The sequence below is a fragment of the Perca flavescens genome, chromosome 12, assembly GCF_004354835.1.
Source record: "Perca flavescens isolate YP-PL-M2 chromosome 12, PFLA_1.0, whole genome shotgun sequence".
Classification (NCBI taxonomy): domain Eukaryota; kingdom Metazoa; phylum Chordata; class Actinopteri; order Perciformes; family Percidae; genus Perca; species Perca flavescens.
The window spans coordinates 16,774,947-16,800,522 of NC_041342.1; the positions used below are offsets into that span (position 1 = coordinate 16,774,947).

Here is a 25,576-nt window from a genome sequence, read left to right on the forward strand (position 1 = left end):
TTGCTCAAGTTTGTTCCTGTATGCCCATGACACTGAGTCCAGACACAATGTCCACAATGATTTATCATCATTTTTATATACAGTATAGAGGAGTAAAATACCAATATTACAATAAAAGCTTCACAAATGTATTATTTATCAGTATTTAAAGTCAGGTGCCTAAATACCACATACTGGTACAACTAAAGTCAATGAACCAGAAAACGATGTGAAAATGCCTGTCAAGGGTTAACACACCTACACCCAAAATTCGTTACACAGTGTGTGCAAATAATTTCCTGTTTGACAAGTATGATTGAGCACAATGAAGCACACTTTGAAGCCAAAAAACAATGCAACATTGTCCTTCTGACCTTAGGAACCAGATGAAAATAATTTCTGCAGTAATAATGGTATGTGCCATTACCGACAAGAGCAGGGCACAGCACAGCAATCAGTGCTGTGGACTTAGGTTGACATTTGAGTGAAGGAGCTGAGTATAAAAAGGTGACAAATGTAGAGGGCAACACTCCAAGCAATCAGCCCCCTAGCCACTGTTAACCAAAGGGAGACCAAGCAGTCCGACGCCTGCTAAGAACTAGGACAAAGACACTGTTTATACAAGACGCATAATTGTGAGTGCCTTCCCAATAAAGCCTCTAAATTATATACTAATTAGGCATCCTTTAATTACCCCATTGCCTGCTAATATTTCACCCTTTAGATTTGCTATGGAAGAGGCTGCTGAGAGGGAACCTTGTGCAGTTGGTCACCTTGTTTAAGATGCTTTTCAGAAGAGCCATTTTAGCAGAAAGACAATTTAAAATCAGGAAGCAAGGTCACAGTCATATTGAAGATGTCTAATTCAATAGAACAGCAAAGAATAGTAATTACAAGGTAATTGTTGTACTGACAACCATTATGATTATTAAGAGTCATTAATAATGATCATATTAGTTAAATGTTAAGTTAAATTTATTTTTGGCACAGGATTAATATTATTATGGAATCACAGATTTCCCTGATGCATAGAAATTAATAGAAAATGATAGTTACAACATTACTATGACCTTCAAAATGATATTTAAAATTTGCATATGCATCTTTCCCTAAAGCAGTGCTGTAAGGGTTAACATAAATAACATGCACCATAATTATTTCCAGCGTGACTTCCAGGAAAAAGCATTCGACACACGACATACAGTAAGTCCATTTGAAACACAAGCTATTAATGAAGATTAAATAAAATGTACATTGTAGAACTTGTAACTTATGTAACACTTTACATAAATTATAATATATACTATATATATATATATATATATATATATATATATATATATATATATATATATATATATATATATATATATATATGTTATATATATATATATATATATATATATATACACTACTGGTCAAAAGTTTTAAAACACCCCAATTTTTCCAGGTTTTCATTGAAATTCATGCAGTTCAATGTCTTATTCTACTCTGAAATGAAAGAATAGAACAAATAAATAATTGAAGTTAAAAAAGAAATCATGGAATCAATTTATAAACCAAAATGTATTCTAAATTTTTGACTCATCAAAGTAGCCCCCTTTGGCAGATATAACAGCTGAACACACTCGTGGCATTCTTTCTACAATGGAAATCAAATATTCTTCAGAAAGTTCTTCCCGACTCTGTTGCAGAAGTTCCCATAAATGTGTGGCACTTGTAGGTTGCTTTGCTTTCACTTTTCTGTCCAGTTCATCCCAAACCAGCTCAATGGGGTTTAAGTCTGGTGACTGTGCTGGCCACTCCATGTTTTTAAGCTTACCATCTTGTTCTTTTTTGCTAAGGTAATTCTGGCATAGCTTGGACTTATGTTTTGGGTCATTATCTTGCTGTAGGATGAACCCCTGACCAACTAGGCACATACACTGCATGGTGCTGCAAAATGCTGTGGTAGCCGTTTTGGTTCAGGTTGCTTTTCACTCTATACAAATCACCGACTCTGGATCCAGCAAAACAGCCCCGGACCATCATGCTTCCTCCTCCATGTTTGACAGTTGATGTCACACCCTGAGGAACCATCCTTTCTCCTACTCAACGGCATACAAAAATCCTGCGTGATGAACCGAAGATTTCAAATATTGATTCATCAGTCCATAACACCTTCTCCCAGTCTTTTTCTTATTCTGACGTCTTAACAATGGCTTTCTTGCTGCAACTCGACCTATCAAACCTGCAGCTCGAAGTCTTCTCTTAACAGTTGAAACTGAGACTTGCTTATTACGACCACTATTAAGCTGTGCTTGAAGCTGTTGTCCTGTGAGCCGCCTATCACGCAAGCTGTTGACTCTCAGAAACTTGTCTTCTGATTCTGTTGTGGCTTTGGGTCTCCACTGTTAATTGCCTTTTTCCCGCCATTTTTATAGCAACACACTACTTTCTGCAGTACAATACTGTTCAAATAATGCTCACGAGGGTACACTACCACAGTGTTTTCCAACAATACTTTTATACAAACAGAGGGGGTTGTAAGTAATCCAGACCAGTTGGAACACCTGTGGGAATTGGTAACACCAACTTTCAAAGCTTGATCAACCTCCATTGCTGCAGAACAGCTTTACATTGTTAACCCATTTGTTGTTCCCTGAAAAAGGCCTTTTTGTAAAATACTGAAATGTACATTATTTTTCAGTTTTGGGTAACCTTACTTTTTTTATTAACCTCAGGCAGTTCACCACTTACCTTTATACCTTTTAAGCTATTCATTTGACTTGAACTGCAAAAACACTTTTGACCAGTAGTGTATATATATATATATATATATATATATATATATATATATATATATATATATATATATATATATATATATATATATATATGAATATAAACTATTCTTTTTCTTTGTCTCTGACCAATATATTGTCATTTTTTCATAATACTTGTCAAATGCTGCTCACTGGCCTGCTCACTCTATAAAAAGCTGCTGTTCCACATATCTGATTCTATAAAGTCACTAAATGATGTGTTGAGCCATTAACGGATTAACTACAGAGATACAAATATACATCACATTATGAAAGCATTTAAAAGATTTAATACATATCCGAGACACAAATGTTAATGCACCCATCTGAGGATGAAGATGCTCAGACCGTCTAGTGAGTGAAGAAAATGTAAACACACATGGACTACACTGTGCACGGTGTGCTCCAACTAAGAGGCCTGCAACTGGCCTGTCAGCATGAGCTTTCCACTATCCACTTACTACAGTGTCACTGGTGCTGAGGTCTTTGAACCATGTTTTTATTTCACTGAAAATGGCTTGAACTACATGTAGGTAAAAGGCAGAGTCTGTGGCAAAAGGCAAACAGTGTGCACAGATGAGAACAGTCTATGTTGATATTGCATATTTAGCTCACTGGAAACAGCAGTAACACAGTTTAAGTAAATTCACTTTGCACATCAGCCATTAACTGTAAAAAGGAGCACAAAAACACAAAACCATCTTTATGGACTCCATTTTAAAAATGTGTTTGCTTGTTTTTTGTTTGTTTTTTTACCACAATGAACTGTAAGGCCGTCAACGAATATTCTATATTCGAATATATAATCAAATTGTAAAAAAAGACAATACTAAATTGTGACAAAAAGGGTTAGAGTTAGAGGCTTTCTGCCTCGCTGCTGCTCCCTAAATGCTCAGCTCCCTAGTACGAAGTCTGTGTAAAGTCCGATTGAGCTCAGCCGGTCGTCCAGAAAATTCCCAGCGAGAGTGGGCGTATTGATGGCGTTTCTATTGTGCGGCTGGCACGAAACCAGAAACGAAAGAAATCAAACATCTGAGGGAGAAGAATAAGGGTGATTTACACAAAGATAACAAAAATGTCTAACTGGAGAGACGACAAGATTCAAGAACTTCTTTCGGTATAAGGGTACAACAAATTCTAGGAACGGCAAGAGACTATGTTGTTAATAACCAAATTACGAACCGACTGTAATCCGCATCATGCCCTGCCTGCTGCATGCTCTAAAGCGAGAGAGAGAGAGAGAGAGAGAGAGAGAGAGAGAGAGAGAGAGAGAGAGAGAGGTCTACGGTTTTTAAATTACGTTCTACAATTAATTAGTCTATTAGTTTATTTTGTAATGTGCAGGTATGAAGATCTTTTTAAAATACATATTTATGTTTAAATAAATATACAGGTAGTTTCCTGTTTTATTGGTTTGCCCTCATATGGACATAATGTGCAAAAAATAGATATTTGAATTTATTCAAACGTGATTTTTTTAAAGAATAATCAAACGAAATTTTTGGTCAATTTTGACAGCCTTAGTAAACTGAAGTGAAAATGATCCTTGGCACATCAAAGGCTCATAAAGAGAAGCAGTGGGCTACAGAGGTCTGGTAAGCTCACTTCTTTCTAACTTCACACACACAGATGCTTTTCATTTTTAAAGTTGTAGTCATCAGCCCCAACCGACACTGACTCAAGTGAGGCACAATTAAGTGACATCACTTGAGGCAATTTATCAGATTTCGCGCAGCTCCCTCTGGAGCCACAGAAGACTTAATGCAACTTTTTTCACATACGCAGTTTTGCTCCCCAAGACTTAGACTTTGATGTGTAAAAGCGGTGAAGTTCCCCTTTAAGTTCTCACTTTGGACATGGAATTTGTGGGAATAAAAATGATGGAAATCTCCCAAACCAATGTTGTAGCCTCCAATATTTATTACAGTACATTCTGAATGTAGATTTTTGATTGACTTTTACAGCTCTTTACTGTAGCCCTTATGAATTATCATTGAAAACATAACATAATAACATATGAAATAAACCTTTTTCCATACAAAGGTCTGTTTCTTCCAAAAACTACAATGCATCATTATATCAGCAATAACAATATTTGCAGAAATAAGCCACAAACTCTAAGGGATGTTCCGGCTTTAAAGTCACATGGTAATTTTGATAAATTATGAAATACTAAAACACTGCTTGGTTATTTGGTTACCACACAGTACATACAGCAGCAAGTCCAAAGGCTACAGTTCAAACAATGCCTCTAGTGCACATGTGAATACACATAAATGCAGACATAGTGCAAGTTTAAGTATAATTGGCTGACTAACACCATGCACTGTATGATTTGTGCAATGCACTTATTTACTAACATGCTTTTGTTGTTTGACTTTAAAACATAGATTTTAGTTGATAAAAACATGAACTTAACTCTCCGAAATAAACCTGCAACAACATTTACACAGACAGCTCAAATATAATCAACTAGAACTTTGTGTTTTTTTAATTTGTTAGTTAACTAATTCACTCACCCACCCATCCATTAATTTCTTACTCGCCACTGAACATTTAGGGCCACAGGGTTGGTTAGAGTCTGTCCCAAAACACACGTCACCAGTCTACCAGGGAAAAACATGGAGAACTTCGACCGATGAGCAATATCTTCTAATGTTGGAGGAAGAACTCATGCAAAAACATTTGCAATAACACTCGGAATTAATCATCTGTCTGGCCTTCGATGCACAATTAACATTACACTTGCAAATGTCAGTCCCACAGATTAATTCAATTCCTTCCTTTCCTTAAAAGTATATTCATACGCAGCACTTCAGATCTGCGATGATTCAAACTCTAACTTTGCAACTGCATTCTGAGTTTGTGCTCTCATTGGCTCATGTGTTAAATGCCATGGAGCTCTATACGCAGAAAAGTTCAGCCAAACTTTGCAGTGTTATTTGAATATAAATTGGCTGAGACTTCCCCTGTGCTGCCATGTGAGGATTTCTTACTTATTGCTGGAATATCTTGAGCTGTAAACTGGATACTTACAAACCCATAAGCCCCAGAGTTTTGCAATGAAACTAATAAAGGTCCTTTAAGAAATCTGGCCTCCTTTCAGCCATGAGCCATGTGCCAGGGGAGTATTCCTGTCCAAGATTTGAGCGGCTTCCAACTCACGTAAACAACTGGATCAGATGTGTGAAATCCTACTCTTCCTGCTCTTGATAATTGGGGGAATTGACTTGTAATTGTCTACAAACTCAATTCATGTTGCATTTAGGAGAGTAGAATGAGTCTGGGAGCTTCTGTATATTTGTAACTCAATCCCTTTACCAACAGTGGGGGCAGGGCTGAACAGAACCGTGGTTCAATGGCAAAGGCCTCTACATAGCTGAGAATTTTCACATGTCAACTCAACTGAGGTACTTCGGGATTCCAAGCATATTGCCTGCAAGGAAGTCTGTGCCACAATATTGATACAGCAGGTAACTGATGAAAAAGGACCACATACTGTAGGAAACAAACTCATAGGTCTGGCAATCAATCAGTGTGACCCTGACTTTTAGACTTGTTTAGCTATAAGAAAATGCTATTCCAACAATTTCTTAGTGCAATGCTTAAGTGAAAACAATATTGACATGTTGGACATGCTCAACACTGAGTGAGTAAGAGAGAAGCCAGACCACCTTATCAAAGACACAGTAGGGATGCACCAATCTGATAACTTACTGATATCGGAAATTGGACCATACTGACTCAAATAGCTAGATATTATTAGTTACAATTGATCTGTTTTAATTCCATTCTATGTTAATATTGTGTTTTTTTTCTCTCCACCCCAGCCTACTTGCCCGAATCAGAAGAAAAAGACAACAACACACAGAAGACACAGCGTGGCATGGGACTTCATGGTGCGTTCAGGTGCTGCTCGTAAACTCGGGGTGCATTCAGGTGCACCTTGTAATGATGTTGCCTTACACAAAATAATATCCTAGTCACTACCACACAGTGAGGTATACATCCCACTAATTAAACACTGGTATCGGATTAGTACTTGGATGCCCAAAGCCCAGGTATCGGGACTGAGAAAGTTGGATCTGTGCAGCCGTACTTCACAGTGAGAAAAATAGTAATAGGGGAGAAAATGTCAATGTAGTTTACTAAAGCATCTATTGCCTCATTAAATATTGCCTCCCTTGCCTTCACTGATCTTTGTCAAACTACTACTTAACAGCTTTCGAAGATGATAATTCACAGGATCACTGAGCACTAAGAAGCCGATTTAAATGCATCATTACATATATTATCACCATACAAAAAAGGAAAAAAGATTATGTTGCTAATAACTCAAACTCATTGAGTAAACAGCCAAATTGCAGATCTGCATGAATGCTGAGGTTCATAGGGCAGAGGCACATAATTAAAATATCTGTTAGAAGTGTAACTTTTTCAGTGAGGTGTAAAAGTGGCATTGAGTTACACATACTCAACCATTTTTCAAGTGGAAAAGCTAAGAAAAAAAAGCAGAGGTCACGGTAAGTCAAGAAAACAAGCCCTTTCCTGAGTCAAACACAGCCATGGTGTAACCTTACCATGCTGGGGAAACTGAAGACTGTCCTATTAACGCACACGTTATGAGTCTGACTCACAGGCCCTCTAAAAACAGAGCAATGTGTCAGTCAATACAAAAAAGATAACCATGGCACAAGATGTATGTGATTCTAAGCGAAAGTTCAAGAAATTAGATTATTCTGCAGTTATCTCAGGAATCCTCTCAGCTACTGTAAAGCTCTGTAGTGAAATACAGAGCATAATGATATGTGTGTGAAGAGTATATCCCCACTACAAGTTGCCTCTGTGAGCTGAATCCCATGCTGATCCCAGGAAAATTCAGGCAAACATGTTAACTGACCAGTGACGACAGCGAGTGACTCACAATCTACAGCGACAAGCCATGTACAGCAGCTGATACAGAGTTTACACCTCCATGCTGCTTAAATCCACATTACGTGCTGTAAAACTAAATTGCAAAACAGGATGTCTCGAATATGCCAACCACATAATCTCATTTGAATGGAGAAATTACATTTTAACCAATGTGGGTATACATACCATCTGTGCACTTTACAGAATACTCCCTCTCAAATCCTTCAGCTTCATAAACTACTGCTGATATCCATTTCACCATAGTCCTTCACAAGAAATTACATGCTACTCTCAAAATGGGTTATTTTTTGGTGTGTTTCAGGGACTCAAAGATGTGACATTTCCCTCGAGAAGCGAGTGCAAGTGTCTGTGGACTGTCTCCACGGAGCCGCAAGCTCTGTGGCACTATCCTTAACTATACCTCAAACACAACTTCAAAAGCTTTCCTGACCTGTTGTCACCCGTAACATTAACATTAACTGTTCATTTACATCCAGATTTTAGGGATTGTTAAATGTATATTGTTTCAGGGTCATTTTCCACACCAAGTATGACAATTCAGTGAATAAAAGTTTTTATATATACCAAGAACACAAACCCAAGAAAGACCAGTAGGATAAATCATGTTATCATAAGTAGTGCTTTGTAAGAGTTAAAACACATGTGGCGGCCTACAAGAAGTATTGTAATTGCTGTCAGCATTTTTAAGAGGGTTGTGATTGTTGTGAAGTGTTTGGTTGATGTGATACTTTTAGCAACTTGTTATAAAATCCTACAATCAGTAGATTGCCACTACCTGATATTACAATGGGGTGTAGTCTTTTTCTACATGTTAGACAATAAGAACAGAACATACAGATACAGGCAGCCTGCAGGACGGATACCAAACAATTCAACAACAATCCAACATTCCAACAGTCCAACAGGGCAATAACCCACTGTGAACCCACTAACACCAGTCCAAACTGGAATTACAACATGCAACTGGCATGCTGTCTGCTTTAGCATGAGAGTGGGAATGATAATTGCCACAAAATGGTATCAATGAGATGAGTATCAGGGATCTATGATTACTAACTTAAATTTTAGCCTTTTCATAATGTTGGGAAAAAGTAAAAAGAAAGAAATACATTATCAAAGTTTCTATGATAGGCAACCAATGCTTATTAGGTCAGTGTACACACAGACATGAACTAATGTTCACAAACTGTCACAATATGGCAATGTCTAAGATCACATATTAAATAATCAAACTTGTGTTTAAAACAACTGTTCTACATTACCTGAGATCTATTCTGGCTCAACAAATGTACATTGCTGGGATAAAGCCTGACACACCGGATGTCCCTCCCCTTCTGCTTTCTCTGCTATCTATTTTGCAAGGGCACCGTGCCTAGTCCCGCCCAGGACGGTTAAGATTGGTTTAAAAAAATTGGTTTAAAGAAATTCAAACAAAAAAGCCAGAGCATTTTTGTAAGACTACCTGTGATCAAACGTCTCATATGTGTAAAGCAAAGCTCTAAAGCTGCACTAATCACTTCACACACACTTAATCTTAACAATGGATCAAATGACAATGTGTAATGCGAAAAGAGGTGATCTTACTGACAAACTCACAAATAATTATTAGCTGACTTTGCAGTTCCCTTCAGATATAGAAGTGTTTTAGCATCTTTCAGCTCATTCTTTTGGTGACACACACTTTCACAGTTTTTTTGGTTCAGTCTCACTGCTCTCAGACTTTGAAAACCCCTTATTAAGACAACAGAAATGTGTAGAATGATAATATGAAAAGATCATAACATGACAATGTATAATTGGGCTAAAGGTCAATAAAGAATAATGTGAAATTATTGCAAAGCCTTACTAGCTAACTATACTGTATTATATCATATTGCTGTACGGCCACCGGCTAAAGTAGTAATTTCAGTTGTCTCTACTGTCATATTCACATGTGTGAAATGTGTGAAACTGAAGTAAAAGTAGACACGGAAGCATAGTAAACTGGTGGATTATAGCATTTCAGGCTCAGTTTTTTAGAAATCAGGGAAGTGAGGGCACACAGGGTGACTCATGTTTGGTGTTTTCATGGCCAGGGGCAACACACTTGTTGCACAGTTGAAAACTTGGTAAAAGATAATGATCGGTAGGGACAGCATCAGTGATGGCTAACCAAACTGCCTCTTTATCTTACTTTGAAATAGTTTTTTTGTGCACAATAGCAGTCCCATAATGTTGTGATGGAGAGAACAGTCTTAAGTGGATCCAACAAGATTCTGCTGTCATAGATGTAGAGCCACCACAAATGAACAGGCTATATGCAAAGAGACTGACATTTTCTGATATCTTCGAACTCGTTCATGAGAACGCGTTGCTACCTTCCCCTACCAGCCCAATAGTTTTTAATTTAATTCAACTTTTCATTCAAATGAAAATGTTGAAAACATTTTATTTGCCCAGACAGTGAAGCGCACACAATAAACATTATTACATTTCTCCAAACAACCAGATATTCTCATCAGTATCAGGGCCCTACACTTTGGAAAGACAGTGGATAATCCCTGTTAGATGAAAACCATTAACTCCTTGCCTAATTAAAGCTATTATAAAAAAATCTTTCATCCGTTTCCCGCCTGAAGGATTAGTATCAAAGTCAAATTAACCAACTTACAAATATGTCACAACTACCTTGGGGCTAGTTTCAAGCTCACTGCTGTTTTGTCTGTGAAGCTGACCAGTGTGACAGCTATCAAACCAAAGTAATGTTAGGCAATAGGCAAGAATTCAGTAGAAACAATGGGGCGAAGCCTACTACAATACATAGGAACTATACACATATCCAAGGAAGCTGAAAGTCACTAAAAATCCAGTTTACAATTAATGTTTTACTTGATCCCCTCTGGACATACGTAGATAACCTTCCCAAAATAAGGCATCATTAGTTTTAAATTGCATGCATCCCAGAAAAGCTCTTATAAACGATGCTGAGCCCACATGCTCTATCTTCAATGAGTATTTTGTCTGTTAATATTCTGTTGTGAATTTTGATGGATTCACATGGCCAGCTGGCCCATCCTTCCTTGGCCTGGCCTTGGTAGCTTCCTGCCATGCGAGAGATCAATAAGCAATCTGCTCCACGGATCCTCAGCTGTTAAAGTTAAATTAACTAGATGAAGTAAGAAAATAAACTGTTAAGACTGGGGGCTTTCTTGTAGTTGTTTCATTGTTTTTTGTGAGCAGTGGGGCAGTGTGCACTGATTGGTAAATTGACAGTCAACTTACTGTGAAAGTGACCAATGTCAGAACGATAAAATCCTTTGTGATGCTCGCAAAGCCCAGTGGAGATTGAGCCAAGCATAAAAGGACACAACTAATGCAGCTAGGACTCACGCTCTGGGAGGAGTTACAAAAAGTAGGTTTCGCATATACCGTGAAAAAAAAAAGAAAATGAAAACAGCGCCATCTAATGGCTGATTGATGCCAAATTTCACACAGAGCCTCAGTGGAGCTAAGTTCCGTGTTAATTGGAATACCGGTGTCAAGATACGCAACACTGCCTGTTTTGACTGTAACGTACAGGAAGTTGTACCTGGCTATGGCAGGTAGATACAGATACAGCTCTAGTCCTTCAGACACAAGCAAGTCATAATGGAGGAAAACGCAGTCATGAGAGAGAAATTAAATGCTCACTAAGGTTCCAGAAAACAGTGCTTCCCCTTAATAAATGCAATAACTGTGTAAGCGAGGCAGCCAGTCACAGTGAACAAAGACTCTGTGAGGTTGTGCTTGTCTGTACCTATAACTTGCACAATTTTTGGATTATCAAAATTCTTTTAAATTGTTTTTATCATGAAGGTCCAAAGAGTCTACATGCAAATATTTGTGCACATTGGACTCATGGTCTAGGAGGAGTTTGCAAAAGTAGGGTTTGCATTTATATACAATTTTGTTTACATATATTGCAATTTTGCATAAAAACTGTCTAGGCAGAAATGGGTGTGGCCTATATCACAAGATTTAGGGCAAAACATATTCAGATTTTTATAGCAACACCTGCTGGTGCCATCAACATTCTTTTCAAAAATGTTTATCATGACGGTCCGGTGAGTAATTTTTCCTTTCCCAGTTGCACGTCACACTCTCTATCACCCCTGAAAGTTTCCTTTGCATACCTTGTATGGTGTAGGCTGCAGTCCAACTTTAACCGAAGGAAGAATAAAAAAAAATTCTGAGCGGTTTCAATAGGGTTCCCATCTCCACTGGTACTGGGAACTACGTTGCCTTGCATATGCCGGTTCCCAGCCCCCTCGGGCTTGGACCCCTAATAATCATCATCATAAAACCTTGGAATGCAGAAAAAAACATATTGTATATCTGGTGGTCAGTTTTTCCATTCATAATTGTCCAGTTGAAAGAAACGTACACTGAGATGAGCAAATTGGTCCTAGCAGGGCTTTGATGTCCCTCTGTGTCTTAAAGGGGACTAATAAGAGAGGGAATCAAGATCAAGACCACGTCCAAACTGTTTGAACTCCCTGAGTAAATGAATGAAAACATCAAAAGTATATTGTCAAACAGCTGGTGTCAGACGGGGTTTCACAAGAGAAAAATTCAAAGACAAAATTGAAACCAATTCCTTTTAAAGGTCTCTGTAGAGTCGGTGGCTTCAACGGAGTATACAGTAGGACTTTGTGTCGTGGAAAACGCAAATAAAGGATTATAAACCAATCAGGTAAAACAGACACAAGAATCAAAGCCTTAAACTGACTGATAGATGGGGGAGAGACCAATTGTAAGGTGCTTTGTGCATGCCGCAATCCAGGAATGTGGAGCGGCAAACGAGAAAGCAGTCTTGCCAAGCTCAGTCCAACTATGAGGGACCTCAAGGAAAAGCCATTCATTGGACCAAGTGGAAAATGGATTTACATATGAACTTAGCAGTGGACAGTAATAGAATATAGCAGCACTTTCTACCGTCAAAAATAAGATAAAGGCTTTTAAACCAAATACTATCCAAACGTATACCTTTCAGCAGTAATGTGACCCAAAATCGGGAGAAATGAACAACATTGGTAGCTAAGATCACAGTTTATCTGGCGTTGGCATATAGCTACAGTACTTGTGGCAATAAATACTGCAGTAACGTTAGCCTAAAAAACGCTTCAATAGCCTGCCTGGAGGAGACGACCAATCATAGCAACCCAGCTCCAAATTACGTGACACAAAACTAGAGTAGAAAAAAACGTTTTTTGAAAGCAGAGCATTCAGAAAATGGGGAAATCTGAGGTTTTTGCTCACAGGGATTTCTCTGAAATACATTTACCTCATTATTTGAAGCTTTGGCTACATTTAACATGAAAATCTGACATTGTAACATTATAGATATGACAGAAAATACGGAAAAACATAATAGATTCCCTTTACAACCAAAGAGGCAATCATAGGAAGAGTTTTACTTTCATTACTAGGAACGGACATTGACAATTAGCTTTGGCTAAAATGTTGTAGTATGTAACATGAGCTTATGTAACATACTTGTCCCTATTCAAATAAACTTAAAAGTAAAGTAAAAGTAAATTACAGCTGTAATTTCGTGAAGAGGCATCAACTGTTTTTCAAATGGTAATGAATCGTTGTTTTACATTAAAGTGGAAATCAACTCAACTATTGTTCGACTGCTTGAAAGATAATGAGACATTGCAGTTAAGGGTGGGCAATGTGGAAAAAATGTGTATTACAATAATTGTGGCAGCATTATCACACCACTAATTTACTATTTACAAAACTACAATATGCAAAATAAAAGCAAAAAAGAATAATTTACATTACATCCGTCCCATTGAGTTAAATGATTTTTTATAAAAATCTTATAATTATAAAAAAATCTCTTAAGTATTTGAGTGTATAAAATGTATTAAATTAATGTATGAATGTTGCAGCAATACGTTTAGCCTACATAGAGAGACAATAAAGGAAAATATCATCTTACAGAGTAGGGTCAGCTGCATCATCTCTTATTCAGGAACATTTATGGTAAATAACTCTGCATGACACTGCAGATTAAGTATAATTAAAATAAACTAGATTTAGAGAGATGCTTCCTTGCATGCTCCTTCAGATACACACTTAAAAACCCAGACAAAAGTGGAAAAAATGTCATAAGTCATACTAGAGATCAGTTAAAGGGCCATGCAAAAATACATTTCAATATTAAGCCTGTTTCACAAATGTACCAGCAGTTCACATGAATTAGTGAGAAGTAATCTGCTGCCCCTAATTACCAGAGACAGACTGAGATGAGATTATCCCACACTCTAATCTGTGTTGTGAAGTTCCATTGAGGGTAATTTGAAATGGATAAAGCTACTCTGAAACGTTATTTCAAGGAGCAGTATGTGTTTGTTTTAGGACTACCAACTATAAAAGGCTTTTAAGAAGTGAGGAGTTGCAGCGTCCACCTAACCCGGCCCACCTGCTTCTCTTCATAGTCATCAGATTTATTGATCATATAATCAATAATATAGTGAGAGTAGAGGGAGGCAGGCCAGTACAGCCTCTCATCAATGTTTTCATTTGTTTCCTTTTGTATGCATCCTGTCCCAGAACTGCTTGTTACTAACCTAGCTCTGGGGAGTTTACTCCCCAGAGTCCTTATGTTTCTTATAGCTCTGCGATTCCCTTCAACGCCCGGCCGCGTCCTGCTGCGTCTGCTGCACCCACCCATGCTCTGCAGCGCCACGTTTCATCCCGCAACGTCCTGCTGTGACATGAACTACAACGACTACCTTCAAAGTCACTGTTCCACTATCTTTAATGCGACTATTATCGCCATCACACCCCCAACCGGCCCCGTCAGACACCGCCTACCAAGAGTCTGGGTCTGCCGAGGTTTCTTCCTAAAAGGGAGTTTTTCCTTGCCACTGTCGCAATAGCCGACTGCTAATGCTTGCTCTTGAGGGAATTACTGTAATTGTTGGGGCTTTGTAAATTATAGAGTGTGGTCTAGACCTACTCTATCTGTAAAGTGTCTCGAGATAACTCTGTTATGATTTGATACTAAAATAAAATTGAATTGAATTGAATTGAATTAAATGATAAACTCGGGGCAAAGGCGATTTTATGATACATTTCTCTCCATTTACATGTATTTTGAAGAAACTGTGGACTACAGTGATCCTGTGATTTAAAGTATTCAGGTTGAACACAGCATGGATTAAACTACTTAATCTAGAAATTTCAGTCACATTGAGGAACCAAGCCACTCTTTCTCTGCGAAAAAAGTTCTGAGCTTAAAGTCTTATATTTTCCACATCTAGTCAAACTAGTCAAAACTGCCTTGTGCACTACAAAACATCACAGGGTTCACAGTGCTGATATAATGTTTGGCTATGGCAGGTAGATACAGATACAGCTGTTGTCCTTCAGACACAAGCAAGTCATAATGGAGGAAAACACAGTCATGAGGGAGAAATTAAATGCTCACTAGGTTCTAGAAAGCAGTACTCTCCCTTAATAAATGCAATAACTGTGTAAGCGAGGCAGCCAGTCACAGTGAACAAAGACTCTGTGAGGTAGTGCTTGTCTGTGAGCTGCCACTGCAGGCATGCCTGCTGAGGTGTAAAACACAATGGAGAGATACCTTATCTGTTCTTGTATCAGTCAATTTCCTTCAGATAAAAATGTTGGATAACACGTATGGCCCCAACCAGTTCATAGTGTTGTAGTGGTGAATATTTGTACTTATGATACCAGGATATCATCATTGATATGATGAGTCTCTGGAAAGTGGCGCAGACCTGTAGTCTGACAAATGTATGTCTCAATTTAAAATGTATTCTTTCTTTAAACAGAGACACAGACTTTCCACTCTCAGCTTTGGCTTTCAGTGAAATCTATGTAACGTTTGGTCACAGTTTGGAAAAAAAATACTTTTTGTGGGGAAGACTAAGCAAACACTAAACTTAAAAACGGGTAAACATCATGCACAGACAGAGCCTTTTAACGACTGAATGTTGAATCAGCTATAAATACATAGCAATGTTATAATTGTTTTCCTCTGCCATCTAAACCAATGAGCCTAGAGGTCCACTGCGGTACAGTGATGGACCACATCACTGGGAAAATGCACTGTACCTCAGAGCCTGGGCGAACTGCCTGTTGAATGCACAACAGCCTTAGCCAAAACACACAGAACCAACTTGGTGCACTGCTCTGCCTGCACAGTGTGTGTGTGTGTGTGTGTGTGTGTGTGTGTGTGTGTGTGTGTGTGTGTGTGTGTGTGTGTGTGTGTGCGCAGCAGGCCCTCTGGATACAGCTATGGCAATATTTGAGAGCGCAATTGTAAATCACATTGTGGAGAAAAAAGTAAATCCTTACAGCTGTGAAATTGTTTAGGTGCTACTGGAGTTGTGAATGAAAAATGTACTCCCATTGTGACTGCAAGAATTGTTTCAATTCAGTCAGGTGAGACCTTGAAACAATCTGTAGTAAACACAATGCCCTGCCTATTACAGGAGCTAGGTTACCATCCACTGCTTAACACAAACAAAGTGCTGTTGTAACTGTGGGAAGATGCATTTAATGGAACATGTGTGTAATCACTAATCACAGCAGCATGTTGTTAAGAGCCCAATCAAACCCATCAGACCAATCCAGTATGTCAATATGTGTGTGTCAAGGTCAAGGTAACTTTATTAATCCCTGAAGGTGTCTCCAATAGTTTAAGCTCACATACAATTCAGCCTGTATTCTCTGGCAACAGAAGAAGTGTGATGCACAGAGAACATTAGAGGTGAGGAGGTGATGTGGGTACAAAGCTTTTGACTTCTGTCTGTTTTTCATTCTGGAGGTCAACATCTTTCCTTAAACTCAAACACATGTTACCTTGATCATGATTTGCAAGAGATGCAGTGAGCAGATTTTGTAGAAATGCAAAAGCTGGGAGTAAATTTTGCAGATATGATCAACATGCATTCTGATTAAAAATGTATTTGGCATTACATTTTCTCCAACATTTTATAATGCTAAACTATGACATATGAACTGCTGCAATAACAGCTGCTCTTCTACCTGCTCTCTAAAATGCTGTCAGTGATGTGTGCACCACTGGAGTCCACAAACGCAACATTAAAATAACATTTTGATTATTACATGGGAGGCTACATATAAAATGACTTACCAGGCAGAAACCGCTGAGTAGTGAGATGAGAAGAAAGTCCAGATTGTGGAGCAGCAGAGCGGATCCCATCCTTGACCTGAGGCAACTCTACCTCCAAAAGTCCTTGCGGGGCTCAAACAGGCACTGATGATGCTCAGATGAAATAATTTAATCTACTTAACTCTCTTCAAAGTGGAACGCGTTGTGCTTTTTCACTCCATCTGGCCTATCGATGCTTGTGGCGGCTTGTGAAATCATAACTCTGTAATCGCCTCGCTCTGCCCTCGATTTAATTTCCTATAATCTATATGCTCAGGCTCAGCCCGCTCTCTTTATTTCTCTGCATCTGTCTTTTTTCCTCTTCTGAAATTACATCCACATGTCAGAAGTATTTATGTCGCTCTCGCTCTGCGGTGGGAAGTTCAAATGATTCTTTGTAGGGAAGAAACCAACGCTGTATTTTTAGGTCTTTTAAATTTCCCCTCAGACTATAACTTAAACACTTCAGTATGGAGCTTTGCGCCTTATGGCTTATTCCAGTTCTCTCTTCCAAAATGTTAGATCACACAAATAAGACAGAAAGGTATCACTCCATCACAAGTCGCTGTTGAATTTCACAATTTGATTCCCTCTGACTCATGTCACCATCAACGCAGTCATGTAGGCTAATATCGTGCAGGCGGCAGTGAAGCAGCAGCTGTGGTCTCAGACAGGGTTTACTTTAAACATTTAACGATAAAAAATAAAAATATAAAATAATAATAATAATCTTGTGCAGAGCAAAGCGATAAATTAAAAACCCTTCATAGATTTGTTTGCGTGAATCAACTTAATCAACGCACTGCTGCGGTTCCATTTCCTTCTTTTTTACTCATGAAAGCACAACATGTGTCTTTTTAATGTTATTCCCAGAAACCGCGTTCTAATTATAACACAATCTAGCGTGGCAGTTCACACAGCAACTGAATGTATGAAACTCCCAAACGGGCTCTGTTTAGCAATGGTGATGTAAAAAAGCTCAGAGAAAGAGAGAAACGCCAACTTGGCTTCAAGAATCTACTTACGATATCACGAGAAAGCTAAATTATCCCTGACGGATTGACAGTTCGCAAACGCCTGAGTGTTTCTGCTCAGAGTAAACGCAAAAGTTGAAGTTTCTCGTGTTAGGAAGCGTCTCCAGATGTGGCAGGAGGCAGGTCGTGTTCAGTAGTGAGTATGTGGATGGAAAAGGGGGGGCGGAAAGGAGGCAGGTAGGGTGGAGCGTAACAGACTCTCATTGGTGCGCACTCTCTTACGTTGGAATAAACCACGACTCCGAAATGACATATTTTCTCACCCCTCAAACAAACTCTACATTCAACAGATCGCAGGGCCTTTGCCAAACCACTTTTTCCCCCTGCAGTCTCTCAAAAGTTGCATCTAGTAGGATTGGATTACCGAGACATAATGCAGAAAAAAATCCGGTTTTATCTCAGGCACCATCTGCTGCTTTGGTGTAATTTACATTAAGGCTTCAAGAGCATCTAACACATTTCTCAAGTTTGGAAATTGAACAGCGGATGGTTTGGCATACAGTGTTGAGTGTGTCTCTGGGCAATAAAAGCAATCTACTTCATGCTTTTTTCATGTTTGACACTTCTGATGATGACCTGTTTTATTTAACTCCTGTTACATTGACATTGGCTTTACTTATTGTTTCCCACAGACCAACTGCTGTATGGGTATACAGTAATAATAATTGCAAGAGCAACCTTTTTTTTTTTTTTTTTTTTTTTACCTCAAACCAAATTATCTTTTCTTCTGACTTCATTGCAGTATGTTGAAAAGTATTGAGAAAAGTAAAAACAACCAGCTTTGTTATTACACAAAATAAGGAAATATAGCATGTTTAATGGGCTATTCATGAAGTATATACTGCATATATATATATATATATATATATATATATATATATATATATATATATATATATATATATATATATATATATATATATATATATATATATATATACACACACACACACACACACACACATATGTTCTTCACCAATAAGTCATTTACTGACAAAGAAAAGTTGTAATCATACACAGGGATGTTACTATTGTTTGGGGTCAATTCCCCAGAGAGATCTAACTCCCTATTAGTCTTCACATGCACCTGTAGGGGGGCTCACACACATGTGCAAATGTGTGTGTGTGTTTGTGTGTGCGCATGCGTGTGTGCGTGTGTGTGTGCGTGTGTGCTACTTTCGTGTATATGAGATGTTAGCAGTTCCACCAAAAGTGATTTCTCCTCTCTACTTAGTTTAATTTAGATAACTGTTTTAGCCCAAAGAGGTGAAACTAAAATTAGATAAAAGTTTTTCTCCTCTCCTATTACAGTAATCATGTCATGCATGACCCATCAGATTTATCTTGGGACCCTTTGCAGGGGCCTGATCCCACTTCACCATTTAACTAAACTACCTTACAAAAACAAAACAAGCTACACTTTGACAAGCCAGTCAACAGTAAAATTCAGCATTAGTAACAATGTAATAATGTCAAATATAGATCAGTCACAGGGGACAATTGACTGCAGAACCAATACTTTTTGACATTTTGCTGATAATACTTCTGTACTTTTACTTAAGTAAGAATTTAAATGCATGACTTTTACTTGTAATGGTGTATTGGTACTTTTTCTCCATCAATTCCAAAAGTATCAAGTTGATGAAACAATGTTAAATTAGTTTTTTGAGCTGATCTGTCCTTCTCCAGTGGTAAATGGTTTGCCCTTTATATTCTGTAAAGCTAGTAGTATTATAACCTGACTCCGCCAGATGGATTGCTTTGCATTTGCTCAGCATATCCATCTGGGAACTTTCCGTTGGAGAACTTTTGGGAAGGGCCGAAAATACTGGTTAGCTGATTGGATAAACCCTCTGTCTATCACCTATGTTGGTGATAGACGGGCCAAATCAACCAATCAGATCAACGAAGCGTATGAAAATACAACCACAAGCCCCTGCTGCTGCAGGCAAAGTATAGCTCGTTAGCTCAGCAAGCAAGCAACATGTCGGTAAAGGATATTTGCCGTTTGTGCAACGAGAATTTACGAATAAAAGGCACCCTTTCAGGTTCCCAGTCCATATTCCAAATGAAGGATCCAAGAGAAAAAAGCATTAGCGAGCAGCTAAAAGAATTAGGGCTACCGCTGGCTGAAAATACTGGTTAGCTGATTGGATAAACCATCTGTCTATCACCACCTAAACCCGCCTCAAAACCAACACTGATTGGCCCGGTCGTTTGGCAAACAGCTCCAAATTTTCTCTATCTCAAGATGCCAGACTGATCTGCGAGTGGAAAACTGGAGCTCGCGAGATCAGGACGGTCTCACGAGGCTAGTAGTGTTAAGGTTCCCATTGAAAATGTGGCCTTTCTGATTCCGAAAGTTTTACTACCTGCTGCTCCGAGGCCAGTGGTCAGTGTGATGTCCTCTTCAGGCCAACTCAAGTGTGAAGATGTCTGACTGTTTGAATATAAAATGCCTTTTTCTCAAACGAAAACACAAAAACATGCTCTTAATGAATTCTGCACATATTGACAATACAATGCTAAAATACGATTGTGTAAAATCAGTGGCTACACTAGCTCCATTATACTTTAACAGCTGAGAGTAAAATGCAGTTTTATGCATGTGTGATCTCAATAGTGAACAAGCACTTAACTGTGGCCAACTGAGTGAAATGTTCCATCTATTAAACCATGCAGGGCCATAGCTATAATAGCAGAATAACTGCACAATTCAGTAATTACTGCACAGGCTTTGCTGTTTGTAACAGCACACACCAAGCAGCAAACAAAGACACACTGAAAATAGCTTTTGTGTAAAAGCTTTCACCGTTGACACGTAGTGATGCACTGCTGTTGTGATCTGAGCAACAGGTCTGAGAGAACACAGAGCATATGCATTATCCAGTGGAGAGAAAGATATTTCAGCAATAAAGTCACTCACTGCCATATGTCACTGCCACACACAGAGTGCAAATTTGGCACAAAGCAACTGCAAAATGTCATTTATTGTCATGTGGAATATCATGTTGTTGACAGTGTCACCAAATAAAATTTTAACTTGCCTGCGCTCATTGTGCAGCTGTGCGGCCTTATGTCCACCCATTGTGTACTTAAATATTAATAGCAAAGTATCCCTATTTAACATTCACCAGCAGTATGGCTTATATGAACATGGAATACATGTTTTATAAGACACTATAATGTAGTTTGAAGCAGATGTGAGTGAATATCAATGTATTTGTCAACAACTATAACTCCTCGCCCAAATAGAGGCCAGTGTATAAAGAGATAATGAATGACAATCAACTAAAACACAGCTGTTTTCAACTTCCTTATAGTGTGTTATAAACCTATTATTATTATTATTATTATTATTATTATTATTATTAAATGCCCACATACTGATTAAAAATCACTAAACGGGGACTTAAAGTGAAGTGCTACCTTGACCTTGGAAACAATAGTTTGACACAACAAAACAACAAACACAAAATCTCAACACAAGATCCACTTTCCAGCTTTTTTCCCTCATGGTCTTCCTCAGTGCATAGAGATTGCTGAGCAAACTCCATGTGCTGTGGAAGACCATGAGATGTAGTTTGAAAGCTTTTTAAACCCCAGCATCAATACCTTATCTTGAGGACCTGTCTAATGGAGGGAGCCCAGAGTTAAAATCTGTTTTTTAGGTTTATATTGTGCCTATGATTAATTTTACTAAATACATGTGTGCTTGAAACATAGAGACACCGAGTGGGAGAAACCTGGGGTCCATGGCACCTTAATGTGTACTTGATGTCAATCTGTTGCTGTGTTGCTTTGCTTAGTAAATCAAAGATTGAAGCAAAAATGAAACCATAACAAGTTTTTTTTTTTTTTACTCGTAACAAACATTCAGTACCTGTTTCACAAACTTGTGCATGAACATGTGTTTGTATAGTACTCAGAATATTTAAAGATTTGCCTTTTTCCACTTCCCCTTCTTCCTTCCTTTTTTAAATTCTGTGCATTCATCTTTCCGAGGTCATGTTATTACCCTAACAATATCATCAAGCTTAATCAGCCCAGGCTTCTTTCCCACCAGGAATACAATATTCATGGCGTGAGAGACAACGAACAACATGAAAGCTGTCATAAACAGACCTGTGTAATCATACATTTGCTCATCCACCATACAGAAAGATTGCACCCTACTGCTTCTCAATGGGGAACTCAAAATAAGCTGCAGAAGATTAACAGCTGAAACTGTGTTCATGACATATGCATAATCTCCAGTCTATTTCTAATCTGGCAGGGTCTCTCCTTCTCCATCTCTCCTCAAAAAATACAGGACAAGCTTTTATTTTTGAAATGTTTTCTCTGAAAGGTTAAATGTGCCTTTAAGCCTGTTACTTTGTCTCCATACCACTATCCCTGGTTATGGTACCCTGTGACCTCTCCCTGCAGCCACCCCCATTATGTATCCTCACTATCTTGCCATCCATCTGGAAGGATGTGTAAGTATCCAAATTGCTTGGCAAATGTCATCAATTGCAGGCAACAAAACAGATAAGAGCATATTAACATGAGACAAATTCTAAACATGTTTAGGGGTGTAAGAGGCAACTAAGTAGGCTATATAAAATTATGTAATTTCATTGGAAAAAGCTTGGCAAGCTGCCATCGTAACCTTGAGTACTACTCAATAGTAAGTCAATGTGTAGATGCATGTATGTCATATGTTAAATGAAAGGAGTTAGATGTTAATTTGTTCTCAGGGAAGTGAGAAATGTGCAATCATGCAGGACGTTGGACAGGTCTGGCCCTTGAGACTGCAAATCTATCAAATATTACATTGACATGAAATTGTTTTTTTTATCACTTCATCTTATTGTTATACTGGTTCATTTTTTCCTACCACAGATTTCTTCCTGAAACAATAACTGGCTTTTCATTGGCAGTTTTTTTTCCATCTTGGCCAATGAGCTTTCTCTAGTGTTTTTTTTTTAATACAAAATCAGATAAACAATTTCCTTCACATTTTCACTTCCAAAGAAGCAAGCAATATAATGTATCCTACAAGAATGTAGGAATGGGGACACTGAAATCCTATATCTGTGTGACGCATTTCCCAAAAATTGTGTAAAAACCCACATATACATTCAAAGCATATGTGTTGGACACATGATGGTTTACATGTGTGATTTTTTTTTCACTATACTTGTAGTTTTATGTAGCACGTATGAAGAGTTCTATTTATACTTTCAGTTTGATCTTTTCCATATGGACATTTATTTAACTTTTCCACCCACATGTTCACCACCACTTGTTCAATTGTGAGAGCTTTACATGCAGACATACAATTCACATGACCATCACTGTTGCCCCAAATTTAATCATTTCCATTTACTTTAGTCGTGGTTTGAAGACAATATACTCATCACATACACAATACAATCAATTCTCTTCCTTTGTCTCAAAAGAATTGGTGAAATCCTCCAGAGAACTCTATTTCCAGTTGGATCAGTGTCAGCTCATCTGCTCTGAAGCAACTCTTATTGTCTTGACAGCTCACCCACTCAGGTCTCCCAAAAGTATAGCACAGAAATAGAGAAAAGGAACAAATCTGGTTAAAGAAACTCCGTCATCAACACCCTGAACATGGGTTACACATTCATGCTGCTGAGGTATTATCATTACAAACCTCATTTTCCACCTTCACGTCTATAGCTATTAAAGCAACTTTGATCAATACGGCTTAGAACGAAAAGGGAGCATGAGGTAACTAATGACTTTGACTGACCGCTACACACAATTGAGAAACCTATGACACATTGTACTGTGACTTGGTATTGATACAAAATCAAACAGTGGTTGGTTTTTCAACGAGGGCTTTGAAAGCCAGACATTTTGCCACCTGGTGAAGTATACATCATGTCATTAAATGTCACATTTTGTTATCATCAACCTGATCAAACCCAAACAAGGGTGCTTGCAAAGGATGTCGTAGAACGTTACACAAGTTTCACTGCAGATGTTGAACAAATTGGTCTGAAATTCACACTTTCAATAAAACACAAATACATGACATGCTAAAGCAAACAACAGCCGCACACACATTTCAAGAACAAAATGTGTTGTAATGTTTGACTGTCAACAATGTCGAACACTGTCAACAAATTCCTAAGTAACCAAAGTGTTTTGCAATAAGTCAGTGGTGGTAAAAAATAATTGCTGACTTAACTAAACACAAAAACAGAGCTGTTGGAGAGAGTGTGTAACAAATGTTAAAGAGGGAGACAAGTTCCAACAGAATGGTTGACGATACAATCTCTACACAGATCCATTAGCTGTTCTTGAGCTTTCAATCATATCACACAATCTTCATCAGCTAATGGATTTTGCCCAATGTATCATGAGCTCTTTAAGGAATTATCTTCCATGTTGGCTTACTTTTTTTTTTTTTTGCTACTTTTTGTACAATAAAGCAATGGTGCAATTAATTGATCTGTGTAAGTGAATACAGCGATTAAAACGTGTTGGCGTGAGTCCAGCTGATCCAAGTTTTTTAGGTATTGGTCAAGTTATGATAAAGAAAAAAACACCATCATCATTACATTGCACCGCACAGTGCAACTAATGAAACTAAAGGGGAACGTGTCTATAGTAGAGGCTGGCAAACAAATTATATGATGCAGACAGAGCAGATAAGGTCATTTAACTCAGTGGTTCTCAAGCTGGGGGTCGGGACAAGATAATAATTTCTGGGGGTCGCCAGATGGTTGGGGAGAAAAAATAAAAAACATATTTTAGACTGGGGAAAGGTTTTTACATTGATGTGTGAAGTTTGGTACGTGTGTTGTTATATATTCAGAGCTTCATGTAAACCAGGAGGTCCTGGAACACAGAAAGGATGCAGTTCCAGCGGGACAGGGCAGGAAAAAAAGTCACAAACACATTAAAAATCGACAGAGCCAGGAGCACATTGGACAAGGTGCTAGCAAAGCATTATTTGTTCACAAGTAATCAGAGCGTTCACAATTATTACTCAAAATCAGCCGGGGGAGGTGCGTCGAAACTGCTATTTAACACCGGTTTGCAGCTCTTTCTCTTGTGGGGGGGCGGGGGTGCGTAAATGCCTCATTATTCTGGGGGTTTGTGACTCGAAAAGGTTAAGAACCACAGATTTAACTTTTCAAAAACGACCAGCAGCAGTGGGGTTGAAGCAGCGATAAGAGGCACGTTTGTAATTGTAATGCTGCTGTCTTTGCACTGTGCACAGATCCCAACACAGAATGCAACTGTAGATAAGAAAGCGCTTGTCACAGTCACTTGGCGGTTAGCGCTGTTGCCCTGCAGCAAGGACGTTCTGGTGTGTGGTGGTCACTGTGTGCTGGAGAGAGGACTCACCCTGCTCTGCTGAGTCAAATTGAATGTCCCAATGATGATCAATACATGTAACGCAACTCAGTAAATCTTCTCATTGACTCATGAACAAAAGAGCTGCACATTAGGGGACATGGCAGATATTGGCAGGTGATAAAATAGAGGACAAGGAATGTAGGGATTCAATCAAATGAACATAAAGAATGCAGAGAATGCTTTTATACAAGGTTACCTTGAATCAGTGTCAAAATGATTCAGTGATGCTGCTCAGCAGGCCTCAGCATCCAAATGTCCAAAATGAC

General features: G+C 38.4%; 1 protein-coding gene across 1 annotated transcript in view; it reads right to left on the bottom strand.

Moving 5' to 3' along the window:
- pth1r (parathyroid hormone 1 receptor) overlaps nucleotides 1-16,944 on the bottom strand; it is a 47,737-nt gene extending 30,793 nt beyond the window's left edge. The window contains exon 1 of the mRNA XM_028594294.1: nucleotides 16,876-16,944. Within this exon, the coding sequence (XP_028450095.1) occupies nucleotides 16,876-16,944 (69 nt within the window). The remainder of the gene's footprint in view (nucleotides 1-16,875) is intronic.
- Nucleotides 16,945-25,576: the final 8,632 nt, after the last annotated feature.